The 13,912-nt window shown below is 45.9% G+C and overlaps 1 protein-coding gene across 1 annotated transcript in view; it reads left to right on the top strand.

Annotated features, from left to right (window-relative positions):
• The window catches only part of LOC144499631 (protocadherin Fat 3-like), a 696,014-nt gene that overhangs the window by 541,641 nt on the left and 140,461 nt on the right, over positions 1-13,912 (top strand). Inside the window, exon 9 of the mRNA XM_078221804.1 lies at positions 841-980. Within this exon, the coding sequence (XP_078077930.1) occupies positions 841-980 (140 nt within the window). The remainder of the gene's footprint in view (positions 1-840; positions 981-13,912) is intronic.

Below are 13,912 nucleotides of genomic sequence, written 5' to 3'. Positions count from 1 at the left end.
TGAGACGAAAATACCATTATTTTCAAACATGAAAATGTTCTATATTTTTAGATTCATCTTCTAATTCAGCATAAAATTGGATATCTAGGTTAGTCTGTCTTTCACCCCACAGTACAATCTGCAAATGTTACTGCATAACAGAAGTTGCTAGCAACAGTCTATATTTGCAATGCTCTGACAGTAATTACTTACATCCAATACCGAGCATCAATAAATTATTTGCACATAATCACACTTCGGTCTGTTTCAATTTCTATATTTCTTGACTCTTTATGTCTTGGATATGAAGGTATGAAATGCATTTTAACCTGGTAATAAAATGTGCACTGTAACTGTTGCCCTAAGGCAAAAGTAAACTGTTGAAATTGAGTTGGTGACAGCCCGTACTTATTTAAAATACTCATGAATGTCGCTACATTATTGCATTTACTGGCAAATTATGAAGTTTTCAGCCTTTTTAGAAGAGATTGACACATATATACTGGTGTAGTTGTAATATGCTTGACATGACATTTCAATTATTTCTTTTTTTTAAGTCTAAAAGACAGTATCCTTTTTGCTAACCTACTTAATCTATAATTCAAAGTGGTCAAGAATCTGTCAAGGTATTCTGACAGTTTCAGTAACAAAATTCCACTTTTTTTTTGGACCATAACCAAGCTCATTACTGGTGCTTGTGATCCTAATACAATCTGATGACATTTGCTGTGCAAATGGTGAATAAAAGATTTGGATTTTAAAACTTTAAAAAACTGGGATGACAAAAGGGATATTGCCTTTTTCAATATATTCTCTCTAGACTAAATAACTGCATTGTACTCATTATATTGTACATTACAGGTGGAAATTATGAAAACACGTTTGAAATAGAGAAAGGTGTTGGCACAATTGTTATCGCAAAGCCACTGGATACTGAGCACAGGGCCACATATAATATGACTGTGGAAGTCACGGATGGGACAAACTCAGCTGCCACACAGGTAAAGCAGAAAGGGTGTATGAAATCAATGTGCATTACAAATTATGATGTTCAGGTTCATTATTTCCTGCTGCTTTAATGATTTGTCTTTCTTAACTAATAATATTAATAGGCAATAAAATGTTTAATAACGAGGCAGGGCCCATCCACATTGGTTCTGAAATCATTGAAATACTGCTAAGTTGTTGTTAGGGAATCTCATATACACATAAATGGAAGATCTGTAGGAATTACAGTTTCATTTTGCGGGTGAGGAAACATCTTTCTGGCATAGACTGATCAATTTCTCTTGTTTCCCAGCTGCTTGTTGAACAGATCTATTTTTTATGTGCATGGGTGTGTTTATATGTAATATAAAATATGAGTGCATAGGGTGAAGATTTGGCATAAATGAGGAAAATTCTACAGATAGTGCTTTAAAAAGTAACAGGCTAATGGTTTTATACTTCTGAATTAACAGCTCAAACTTGTGAATCCAATTTCCACTGTGACACGTGAAATTGAATTTAGTAAATATTGTATCTTAACATCCTCCTTAAACCAAGGCAAATCTGTCAAAGTGAGACCAGCCCTTGGAGCCCCAGCCAATAATCACCTTGTTGAGACTCGAATGATTAATTTTTTTGAGCTGTACAGTCATTCCTTTGCAATTGAGCATCTACCTCTTTGGAAATTGCATTCTTTTGGGCCAGGGGATTTTCTTGAATGTTAACCTGTCATTCTATTTCATGTAATCAAAAACTGCCAAAGGGAGGAAAGTACTTGTGTCGTTGAATTTTACAACGCAGGCAGAGGCATTCAGACCATGATGTTTGTGCAGGCTATTTGACAACCAGCACAGACTCGGTCTCTTTAGCCAGTTACCTTAAATCTGTATTTTCTGGATCTCGACCCCACCCCCCCCTTAAAAAAAAAATCTTTGTTTTCAAAACTATTTCAAGTTGAATATCAATGTCAATTTTATCCAAAATTAAATTTTTAAAAAGGCATGACTGGGCCAACGGGCACTCAGTTAGAAATTCTAAATGTGGATAATTGAAGAACCAATATTGATTTATGGTGTTCCTGCTCTGAGCAGAATGCTGAGCTCTTTCGGACATGGTATGTGTGTCATTTAATTAAATGGCTGTGACAAAACACACTCAGGAACCTTTGCACCTGAATGGAATAGTATGCGTGGCAGGCATGTTAACAAGGAAGTAATTAAATATTAGATCTCTATAACCCTTAACATGGGGTGGGCAGACCCACATTACACTGCCAAGTTTCACATCATTACGGGGCCTGGGGCAATGGAACTGCATGTGCATAATTCCTCTCATCGGTTTCTAAACGCTGGGACTGTCGGAGTGTCTAACATTATACACATTGAGAATTGCATTTAAATTTGGACTAGCTGAGAAATTTAGTCTCCCCAATGGCACAGCTGGTTAAAGTCATGAGCATGCCAATATGTGGAAAATTGCAAGTTTAATTTCAGAGCTTTGTGTGTCAGCTAATCCTAGCTAGGATGGTGAAAGGGACATTATCTCAGTGTCACTCGATTAGGGAAGACAAAATGGGTTGGAAATCCCATGCCTAATTGTTATCAGGGACAGGGCCAGATTTTCTTGGAAAGGTTTCCATTTCTCCTAGTTGGCATGCATTCTGAGACTGAATTCAGGCCGAGAGGAACTCTTACACACCCTGTGTGACATCACACTAACACCGAATTGTTTGTTGGGGCAAGGTTTATCACCTATACAACTATAATGTCCTCTCTCTAGAATTCCTGCCGCAAAACAGGAATATGGCAGTGACTGGCCGCAAAACGTCAGCAGTTCTGTAGCAGGATAGCCACTGCTACCCCAGAAAAGGTAGCTGGGCATTTAAAGTGGCAAAAGAACCAAAGGTCAAGCAATTAGCAGGTCTGAATACAAGTGTGATGGTGGGGGTTAATCCCCTAGATTGGATGATCCCAAAGTAGTTACCACCAATAACATCCCATGTGGGGGTCCAGGAAGCAGCAGTGATGACAGGTGGGGACATTCCGATCAAAGGAAGAGGCTTTTAAAGTTGTCACAAAAGTAGTAGGCCTGAGGATTGGGAATATTTTAGATTTCAGAAAATATGCAAAGGAAACTAAAAAAAGGGAAAATAGAATTTGAAAGTAAACGAGCCAGAAATGTAAAAAGGACTTGCGAAAGCTTCTATAGGTATGAAAAAAAGAAATGATTATCAAAGACAAAGATGGGCCCAAGAAAATAGCAGAGAAGAGGCCCAGAAGTTGGAATTTTCATTCCGGGGAGAGTGGGGGGGGTGGGGGGGGGGGAAGTGTTACTGCCTGAATTAAAATTTGCGCTTACCACTGCTAGAATCAGTGCAGCGGCATCCAGGTGCACATGTGGGCTGGGTAGAAGGCAGTCTTTGAATTTATCAGTATATATGAACAGATCAAAAATGAGCCCTCCAGGCCTCACCCCTAAACCACTTGATGCTGCTTCCATGCCAACCTATGCCACCTTATGCCCCACCCTCCAGGAACCTCAAACCCCATGCCAGCGTGTGCCTCTGTACCCACCCCCATGGCCCTTCATATCTATAATGCCACCCTATGAACTTAACTATACTCTATGCCCCCATGCCAATGCATGCTGCCCACTCATCCCTAGGGCCTTTTATAATCCCTGTGCCAACTTAGTCAATTCATGCCAATCTGTGCCCCATCTCCCCCCACCATTTGCCCTTACCCCTTTCCACGCCAACTCATCTAGTATCCACCATGGACAAACCTCATGAGTCATGCTGATGTAAAATAAGCTATTTATTGATGACATCACTATTTTAAAAATATTCTCATTGATTAAAACAACATTCAATACATTGTAATACCTTCAACTAATCTCTACTGAGAGAAAACATTTCTACAACCACTTGAATCTGTGAGTCAAACTTTTCACATAACATATCCTCCACTGTGACAATGTTAGGTTGTAAACTCAGTCATGAGCACAAATCCTATAATGATAACCCTCGGGCTCATGTCAACAAGCAGAATTAAATATAACGCAAACAGCCTACATTTGTGTTTTTCCTATTAAAGTGAATAACTTCACATTTTTCCATGTAATGTTCCATTTGCCATGTTCTTGCCCACTTGGATGGGTTTCTCAAAATACAACACTTGGCTTTGAAATTCTTCTGCCCTGATTTATGTTATTTTCAAGCTTTGTGATAGATAAAGTTTGCATTCATAATGGTAGCTACACTTGGGAACATTACTAGTGTTAATACATAATGCACTCTGTATTGCGGAAGTTTTTTGAGATATCAGCGTCTGTTTTTAAGTCATTGATTGAGCAGTAAAATTATTTAGGAACCTTTTCTTATAAAGCACTGGTTTATTTTCGTTCATGGCATTCATCCAAATACTTTTTTCAATCATTACACACATCATTGAGTATTCATGAACTTCATTAAGAACCAGCTTTGGACATATTTCCTGAATCAATTCCTGTGGTCTTTTTATTTCTATTTAATTTGTCAAAGTTTCCAATCGACATGTCGGGTGGAATTTTCCCAAAAAATTTTGAAGTGTCATAACAATGAGAGAACAGGAGTGCTCCGTGCCAGTTTTGTCGGCACACTCTGCATGGCAATCTTTCGATACTTAGTGCAATGAAAGAGCCTCCATACAAATCACACTGTCACAGATGCACCAGATGCATGATTCACCCAAAGTGGCCACAGCTGTGTGCCATTAAGCAAGTGGAGCTCCATTGAAACACTAATGATGCACAAACAGCCAGTCACGCCAGGAAGATGGCACCTCATAGAGCAGCTCCACGATTTAAGAAGGGAGAGTTGGGACGGCTACTGGACGCTGTGCAGGAGAGGAGGTCCATCTTCTTTCCCAGAGACTGGCGGCGGCGGCACAGGGGTCGGGCCAGCAAGGCGGCCTGGGAAGTGGAGCACCGGCTGTCGCTGGCATGGAGGACCAGCGGCCAGTGCAGAAAGAAAATGAACAACCTCATTCAGTCAGTAAAGGTGAGTGTCCATCCCATCCTGGCATCAGTTCTGTCCGTTGTGCCTAGAATGTCTACATCCCTGACACCTCGTAGCCTTCCAGCACCCGGCCCCCTAGTACCTTACTCCAAACACTCGAGTACACTCCCATCAGAACCACTGCCTGCCAAGGCACAGTCTTGACATACACCACCCGATTGTCCCCACTCCCATCACCCTGTGCCCTTCCAGCCATCAGGCTTCCAATTTCCCCCTTCTGTCCCCGCAGGAGAAGGTGGCCCATAATTGCCAAAAGCAGACCAGAGGTGCGAGCTGCGTATCCTCACTGCATTTGGGGAGCGAGCCATGGAGCCGTCAGGGAAGTTCAAGGAGAGAGCACTGACTGACAGCAAGGTTGGGCTGCACGCCAGAAGAGAGGAACCACAAAACCTTATTTAATATGACCTATCTGAAGTAAATTGCAATCTGCCCAAATACTTGCCCCTCCCTTGCACTTACTGTATGTTATTTTACAGGAAATGACCCCGATGAGTCTGGGTCATCAGGAGTCGACACCCTCCTAACAGCCCCCGCTGAGACCCCCATCTCTAAACAATCAACAAAGGCATTATGTGCACCATCCACCAGCGCAGATAGTTACCTCAGTGGAACATGTTAATGATGAGGCTTCTGGGGCACTTTCTGGTGCGCACCACACAACCGTTGATGTACATCAGGTAGAGGTGGGATTGTCCGAGAGCTCGAGTAAGCCGAGGTCTCCCAGAGCTCGAGGAGACCGGCCCCCAGCCAGGTGCTGAACCCTTGGGATCAGTTCTCCCAAATCTGCTGGAGATGCAGAAATAGAGCTGAGTTTTCCAAGGGGGGCTGTCAGCAACATCCTAACAACTGCAAGGCTGTTTGGAGTCCCACACCCTTCAGTGGCAGGAAGTGGTGCCAGCACTTCATAGCACCCGCGCCAACACTGCAAGCGTAGCGAAGCAGTAGAAAGCCTGGGGCAGGAAATGATTGCCATGGGTGGCAGGGTCCAAGGCCTGGCCGAGTCGCTGATGACCCCATGAGCACGCTTGAGAACCATGGCTGCGGGCCTCGAGCTTGGCCCAGTCTCAGAGGGTTGTCGCTGAAGCTCGCACACCATGGGGCAGAGGCAGATGTGCCTCCGGACTGGCAGAACTAGGTGACACCGAGGCCTCTCTAGCTCACTCCAGCTGCCCCACTGACCCATGCTCTAGGGCTCATGGGCATTCTAAGGGAGGAGAAGGGGCTGTTGACCATGCCAGTGCCTTCCAGCCAGGTGACTCCAGCCATTCCCCGCCCTTCCTAATCCTCACTTCCCGACACTGGTGCATTCCAGGGACCCTCCAAACCAGGGGACACCCGCAAAGGGCACCATTGGGTGCGGAACACAGCTGACCGTCTGCACCTCTGATGTGTATCTGGGGGCGACCTAGACGTAGCGGTAGGTTAGATAAGGTTAAGAAGTTCTAGTCTCATCAAAAGGACACGGGTGAACCCAGTTAGGGTTCTGTTAATTGTCAATTAGAAAATCATTATTAAATGTTATTGGACCACATATCTGTGACAAATCTGCCTGTGATCACCTTCCACACGGATGGCCGTATTCCGACGCATAGAGGCTCAGAGCGCCATTCTGTGTGAGAGAGTCCCTTCAGCCCATCGAATCTGCAATCTCCACTTCCCAGCACCTGCGCCAGATCCCTGACTGCCATTGTGCTCCAAGCGTTCATCCCAAGCAGTTCCAGCAGTGGGGCCCTGTAAGTCCACAGGGCAGACAGCCTGTCATGGCATCCCCAGCACCCACCAAACCCCCTCCCCCACCCTCCAGCACCCACTGAATCCAAGAACCTGACCCCCTGCACCACCTCCCGACCCCCGGGGGATTGGACCAGACGGTGTTGCCCCTGACGCCAGTGTGCAGTCAGAGAACAGGTAGGAGTCAGCCTTGTGTTGCACCAGGGCAGCATCACATTGTGCCGCATAGCGAGTCTTCATCACCCTCCCGCTGGACCAGTAACTCGCTAACACAGCCAATCCAGGCCCAACACCCTGGTGTGATGTCAATTGGAACATAGAACATAGAAAAGCTACAGCACAAACAGGCCCTTCGGCCCACAAGTTGCGCCAAACAATTTCCTTACCTTCTAGGCTCATCTATAACCCTCTATCTTACTAACCTCCATGAACCTATCCAAAAGTCTCTTAAAAGACTCAATCAAATCCGCTTCCACCACCACTACCGGCAGCCGATTCCACGCACCCACCACCCTCTGAGTGAAAAACTAACATCTCCTCTATACCTACTCCCCAGCACCCTAAACCTGTGGCCTCTCGTGACAACCATTTCAGCCCTGGGTAAAAGCCTCTGAGAATCCACTCTATCAATACCTCTCAACATCTTATACACCTCTATCAGGTCACCTCTCATCCTTCGCCTCTCCAAGGAGAATAGATCTAGCTCTCTCAACCTATCCTCATAAGGCATACCACTTAATCACGGCAACATCCTCGTAAATCTCCTCTGCACCCGTTCTATGGCTTCCACATCCTTTCTGTAATGAGGCAACCAGAACTGGGCACAGTGCTCCAGGTGGGGTCTGACCAGGGTCCTATACAACTGCAGTATTAACTCCTGATTTCTAAACTCAATTTCTCTATTGTTGAAGGCCAGTATTCCATACGCCTTCTTAACTACAGCCTCTACCTGCGACGCCGCTTTGAGCATCCTATGAACCTGGACCCCAAGATCCTTCTGATCTTCCACACTGCCAAGCGTCTTACCCTTAATATTATATTCTTCCATCCTATTCGACCTGCCAAAATGAACCACCACACACTTATCTGGGTTGAAGTCCATCTGCCACTTCTCCGCCCAGTCTTGCATCTTATCTATGTCTCGTTGCAACTGCTGACATCCCTCTACACTATCCACAACACCTCCAACCTTTGTGTCATCACCAAACTTGCCAACCCATCCTTCCATTTCCTCATCCAGGTCATTTATAAACATCACAAAGAGCAAGGGTCCCAGAACAGATCCCTGCGGCATCACACTGGTGACCGACCTCCACTCTGAAAAAGACCCATCTACAACGACTCTTTGCCCTCTGTGGGCAAGCTAGTTCTGAATCCACAAAGCAATGTCCCCTTGCATCCCATGCCCCTTCACTTTCTCCATAAGCCTTGCATGGGGCACCTTATCAAACGCCTTACTAAAATCCATATAAACCACATCTACCGCTCTTCCCCCGTCCAAGTGTCTAGTCACATCTTCAAAAAACTCAATCAGACTCGTAAGGCATGATCTGCCTCGGACAAAGCCGCGCTGGCTACTTCTGATCATAGTATTTCTTTCCAAATGTTCATAAATCCTGCCTCTCAAGATCTTCTCCATCAACTTACCTACCACTGAGGTTAGACTCACCGGTCTATAATTTTCTGGGCTATCTCTTCTCCCTTTCTTGAATAACGGAACCACATCCACAATCCTCCAATCCTCCGGAACCTCTCCCCTCTCCATTTTTGACGCAAAGATCATCGCCAGAGGATCAGCAATCTCTTCCCTCGCCTCCCACAGTAACCTGGGGAACATCCCAACTGGTCCCGGCGATTTATCTAACTTGATGCTTTTCAACAGCTTCAACACATCCTCTTTCCTAATGTCCACATGCTCAATCTTTCTGTCCACTGCAAGTCTGCACTGCAACTACCAAGATCCTTTTCCACTGTGAATACTGAAGCAAAGTATTCATTGAGTCTGCTATTTCAACCGGTTCTATACAGACTTTCCCACCGTTACATTTGATAGGTCCTACTCCTTCACATCTTATCCTCTTGCTCTTCACATACTTGTAGAATGCCTTGGGGTTTTCCTTTGTCCTGTCTGCCAAGGCTTCTCATGTCCCCTCCTGGCTATTCTAATTTTCCTCTTTAGTTCCTTCCTACTAGTCGTATACTCTTCTAGATTTCTAACATTACCTAGCTCCCTGAACCTTTTGTAGGTTTTTCTTTTCTTCCTGACTAAATCCATTACAGCTTTCGTGCACCACGGTTCCTGTAACCTACCATAACTCCCCTGTCGCACCAGAACATTGCCATGCAGCGCTCCAGACAAATTTTCCTTGAAAATTTGCCACATTTCTTCTGTACATTTCCCTGAGAAAACCTCCTTCCAATTTATGCCTCTAATTTCCTGCCTAATAGCATCATAGTTGCCCTTACTCCAGATAAACACTTTCCTAGCTCGGCTGATCCTATCTCTCTCCAATGCTAGTGTAAAGGAGATAGAGTTATGATCACTATCCCCAAAATGCTCTCCCACTGATAGATCTGACACCTGCCCAGGTTCATTCCCGAATATCAAATCAAGCACAGCCTCTACTCTTGTAGGTTTATCCACATACTGTGTCAGGAAGCCCTCCTGAACACACCTAACAAACTCCTCTCCATCTAATCCCCTTACCCTAGGGATATTCCAATCGATATTTGGGAACTTAAAATCTCCCATCACGACCACTCTGTTATTATCACATCTCTCCAGAATCTGCTTCCCAATCTGCTCCTCCACATCTCTGCTACTATTGGGCGGCCTATAGAAAACACCCAGTAAAGTTACCGACCCCTTCCTGTTCCTAATCTCCACCCACAGAGATTCCTTCCGTGGCATCCATCTTTTCTACAGCTGATGGGTGGGGGTGTGGACAAAGGGTGGAGAGGGATGGGAATGAAGGCTCCTGGGGGTGGTGGGCAGGTAGGGTCAGAGCTGGTGAAGCCGACACCTCCGATTGGCGATGAGGGCCTCCCTTGCGGTCCTGCCTTTCAGGACCCTTGCTGCCACCTGTCTTTCATCCTCCAGCTCCTCCTTGGCCTTGTCCACGTCCTCTCAGGCTTCATCCTGCTCCTCCTCAGCGGTTTCCACCCTCCTCCTCCTCCTCCAAGATGTTTCCCTGCTGCTGTGCCAGTTTGTGGAATGCAGAGCAGATCACAATGGGAGACTCTCAGGGGGCTGTACTGGAGGGCCCTGTCAAAGCGGTCCAGGCAGAGGAGCTGCATCTTCAGAAGCCTGATGCATTGTTCGACGGGGGACCAGGTGGCAGCATGGGCTGCACTGGCATCATCAGCCATGACGGCAGCAGGTAGCCCTTGTCCCCTCAAGCTATCCTGGCAGCCTGGGGTTTCTGAGCTATGCAAGATGTAGCCATCATGCACACTCCTTGGGTGGAATGCACACATCTGTATGGTGTTCATCCAGCAATCACACAATCTCGATGTTAAGGGAGTGAAAACCTTTCCTGTTAATTAAAAATGCCCCTTGATCATATGGGGCCTGCAGGGTGACGTGCATCCTATCAATAGCCCCGTGCCCGTGGGGCATCCCGGTAATGATGCTGGAGCCTGCAGCTCAGCTTTTTTTTTTGCCTTGGCCCATGGCAAAGTTGATTTTGGCTGCGTGGGTGTACAGAGGATCAGTCACCTCACAGATGCACTTGTGCACAGAGGGCTGGGAGATGCCGCAGAGGTCCCGGCTGGAGGCCTGGAAGAACCTGGTGGCATAGAAGTTGAGAGCTACCATGACCTTCACTGCCAGTGGTAGCAGGTGTCGTCCTGCCCCACCACAGGTGCTGCACTGTCTCCTTACTAAGATGCAGTCTGTAGCAGCACATGGCATCCTGAAGCCTATTGAATGACATACGGGTCCTGTAAAGGCAGGATTTCTGTCTTAGTCCTCTGTCCCACCCTTTGGGCCAATGGGCAGGCGTGACCTCATGCGTCTGGTCGCCCAGCAACCTGACACCATCACCGGTGCCATGTTCCACCTCAGTGGGCAGCTGACTGCTGCCACATCATGGCCACGGCGGGCATGGAGAGCATACACATGGCTGTGAGGAGGCGGGTGGCTGTGAGGTCTGCAATGGTAACTCCTGAAGCGTGGACATGAGTGCACCCTCCTGGATGTCTGGTTCAGTGGCTTCCAGGAATGGCGAGCAGTTCAGACAGGCGGCGGAGAAGCACCCTCTTGACTAATCACGAGATGGGTTCCCATCGAAGGCAGCACTGCAGAGCCCATGCAGTTTGAGGAGTCGTGTTAACATCTGCAGAGCTCCCTTGATTGGGGAAACAGCTGCCAAGTCTGATTCTTGTTTCTGTTAGTGGGGCCTAGGATGGAATGCCAGCAGTCAGCCACAGCGCCTGTCCAGCAGACGGATGGCAGGGTAACCATAACGACATCAATGGCGTTGGAAGTCAACCACATATGCATATGAGGGGTGGTTCAGTGGCATGGGGGAATGCGCAACACGAGCCCCAAGCCAGCGGTGACCCCCAGTACGAGGCCCCAAAAAACCCTGCACCCATGCAGGCCCCGCACCATGGCAGTGACTGAGACACCACCATCGCCGCCCCCACGCCTCAGGGTTTGGTGCTCAGTGGTATTCACCTCCTAGCTCCCCTTCGCTACTGCTACGCCTGAACCACACTTTTATAGAGCAGCAGTGATTCGCGGCAGTGTGATGTCATGTCAGCCAGGTGGGAAGAATTCAGGAGGGGGGAACGATTGCGTGTTGAACTTGCTAATGACATTGAAATACAGTCAAATTCATGCTAATAAGCTCCTTGCCCATTTTGGGGGGCCAGGAAGATAGCAAACAATTCCACGCTGGGCACGATTTGGACTTTTGGCCTCGCACATTATTTTCCGAGCTCGCCACTCTGACCGACGGACGTGGCAAGGTGGTAAGATTCTAAACATCTCATAGCAACTTCAATGTTTGATTTCTGAATAACTTTTATCTACAGCATGTTCTCTAATGGACTTTACAGGCTAGCCACAGGTGTGCCTATGATAGCACCATTGTAGTTGCCTGTGCCACTTTTAGTAGAACACACCTTACCAACTGGTACAATATATTTCATATTTATTTAACAAACATTTATCGCATTTCAGTTTTCTGCTCCTGTTTTCATTGGGTGGGATTGGCAGCGGGAGCAGAAAATCTTGTGAAATGTCCAGATTGCATTTCACACCAATGTAAAAACATGCACAATTCTCCCGCCCCTACAGTAACGTAACAGGATCGTAACACATTATCAGAGCACTGTGCCTGAATCAACACCACCACCACCACCACCCCTGACTACTATAAGAACATGATGTGGAGATGCCGGCATTGGACTGGGGGAAACACAGTAAGAGTTTTAACAACACCAAGTTAAAGTCCAACAGGTTTATTTGGTAGCAAATGCCATTAGCTTTCGGAGCGCTGCTCCTTCGTACGTGATGAAGGAGCAGCGCTCCGAAAGCTAATGGCATTTGCTACCAAATAAACCTGTTGGACTTTAACCTGGTGTTGTTAAAACTCTTACTGTACTATAAGAACATCCATTCAGATCAGTGTGAAGACTGAACAGCATGAGTTACAACTGGTGTCCAACAATGTACATCTTGCAGACAGACCCCCCCCCCCCCCTTCCCCCTTGATGAGCTCAGGTGAGTGCATCGCTCAGAGGGGAGAGGGTTATGCCTGAGCACCCCCCCCCCCCATCGCTCAGAGGGGAGAGGGTTATGCCTGAGCACACACACACCCCCCCCCCCCCCCCCCCCCCCCAAGCACTCTCTGTCTATGTAGTGATAAGGGGCAGGTGGCCTTTAAAAATGATGCCCAATCTTTAAAAACTGAAGTTAATCAAGCCCGCCCTGCCATTGTATTGCTGTTGGAACAGCCCCTTGCCATTTATTTTTCAGTTTTCCCAATGATATGTAGGAGAAAACTGCCATGGTGCTAGTGGCTTCAATGTGCTTTTCCCGCCCATTTTTGCATTCTGCTAAATACAGGGAAAATTTCACCCCAAGGAAAGAAAGCGCTTAGCCAATCAAAAATATTCAGGCTCTGATTTTTGCCTTCATGTCTTATCAACAAAGTACAAAAGTCAAAGTACACCAGGATGCACTATTTATCTATGAATGCTACTTATCTTTATTCACTCAGGAGAAATACAATTAGCCACATCTGAATTTCCAGTTGACCACAGATATTGGACAACTGGGTCCACAGGAGCTTTTCTTAGTTGTGGGAAATAGGGGATCTTTGGAAGGATAAAGGAAAGTTGCTTCAAGGGTTTTGTGCACTGAATGCAAATAGACTAAAGGCATTATACTGCAGGGAAGAGCATCACATAACAGGTTTTGAACAGAAATAAGGATGTGTAGCAGAACCATTCATGTCCCTGAACTATTCAGTTAGATCTAGTTTCATCTTTGAATTAATTTGGGTCATACGCTGTTGGCTATGAATATGAGCTATCTCCAATGTAAATTACTGATCTGCACATCCAATAAATGCCCATTATTTAATTTGTAAGTGCTGTCTCCTTCACAAAATACGGTTTCACTGAATTATATAATCTGAGCATTAAGTCCTGACTTTCAAACTGGCTCTCTAGTGCTTAGTAATTTTCTCACCTCTAAATCAAGATGCAAATTTGAGATGAATATGAATGAGAAACCTTCAAATTCTCTTGAGACTCACTCCTGTCTAACCTAGTCAGATTGGACACTGCTTTCTACACTATGAACCATTCATCTCATCAGAACAATAATAAGTGACTTTTTATAGTCGCCTTACCAAAGAAAAGACACATGGAGGAGGGGGAGAAAGTAGAAATCAGTAAAAGAAGCGATGTTCAGTCACACAGCAGAGAGCAAGATATATGACTAAGAAGTAGGTTGAAAAAATTGATTTGAAAAAGTTTTGTAAACAGTCACTACAGAATCATACAGAAATTGAATATTGTTGAAAAAATAGACATATTGCTGAAGCTTTTTTGTGTACTGCAAGCCTACATTCCACAGTCAATATGCATATTGCGTTTTACGTAGCTTTAGCACTATAAGATTGGCCTTATCAGTAACCATGT

Source organism: Mustelus asterias, chromosome 10 (assembly GCF_964213995.1).
Source record: "Mustelus asterias chromosome 10, sMusAst1.hap1.1, whole genome shotgun sequence".
Taxonomy (NCBI): Eukaryota; Metazoa; Chordata; class Chondrichthyes; order Carcharhiniformes; family Triakidae; genus Mustelus; species Mustelus asterias.
Note: the sequence above shows the minus strand (reverse complement) of the source record. Positions and strands in the feature narration are given on the sequence as shown.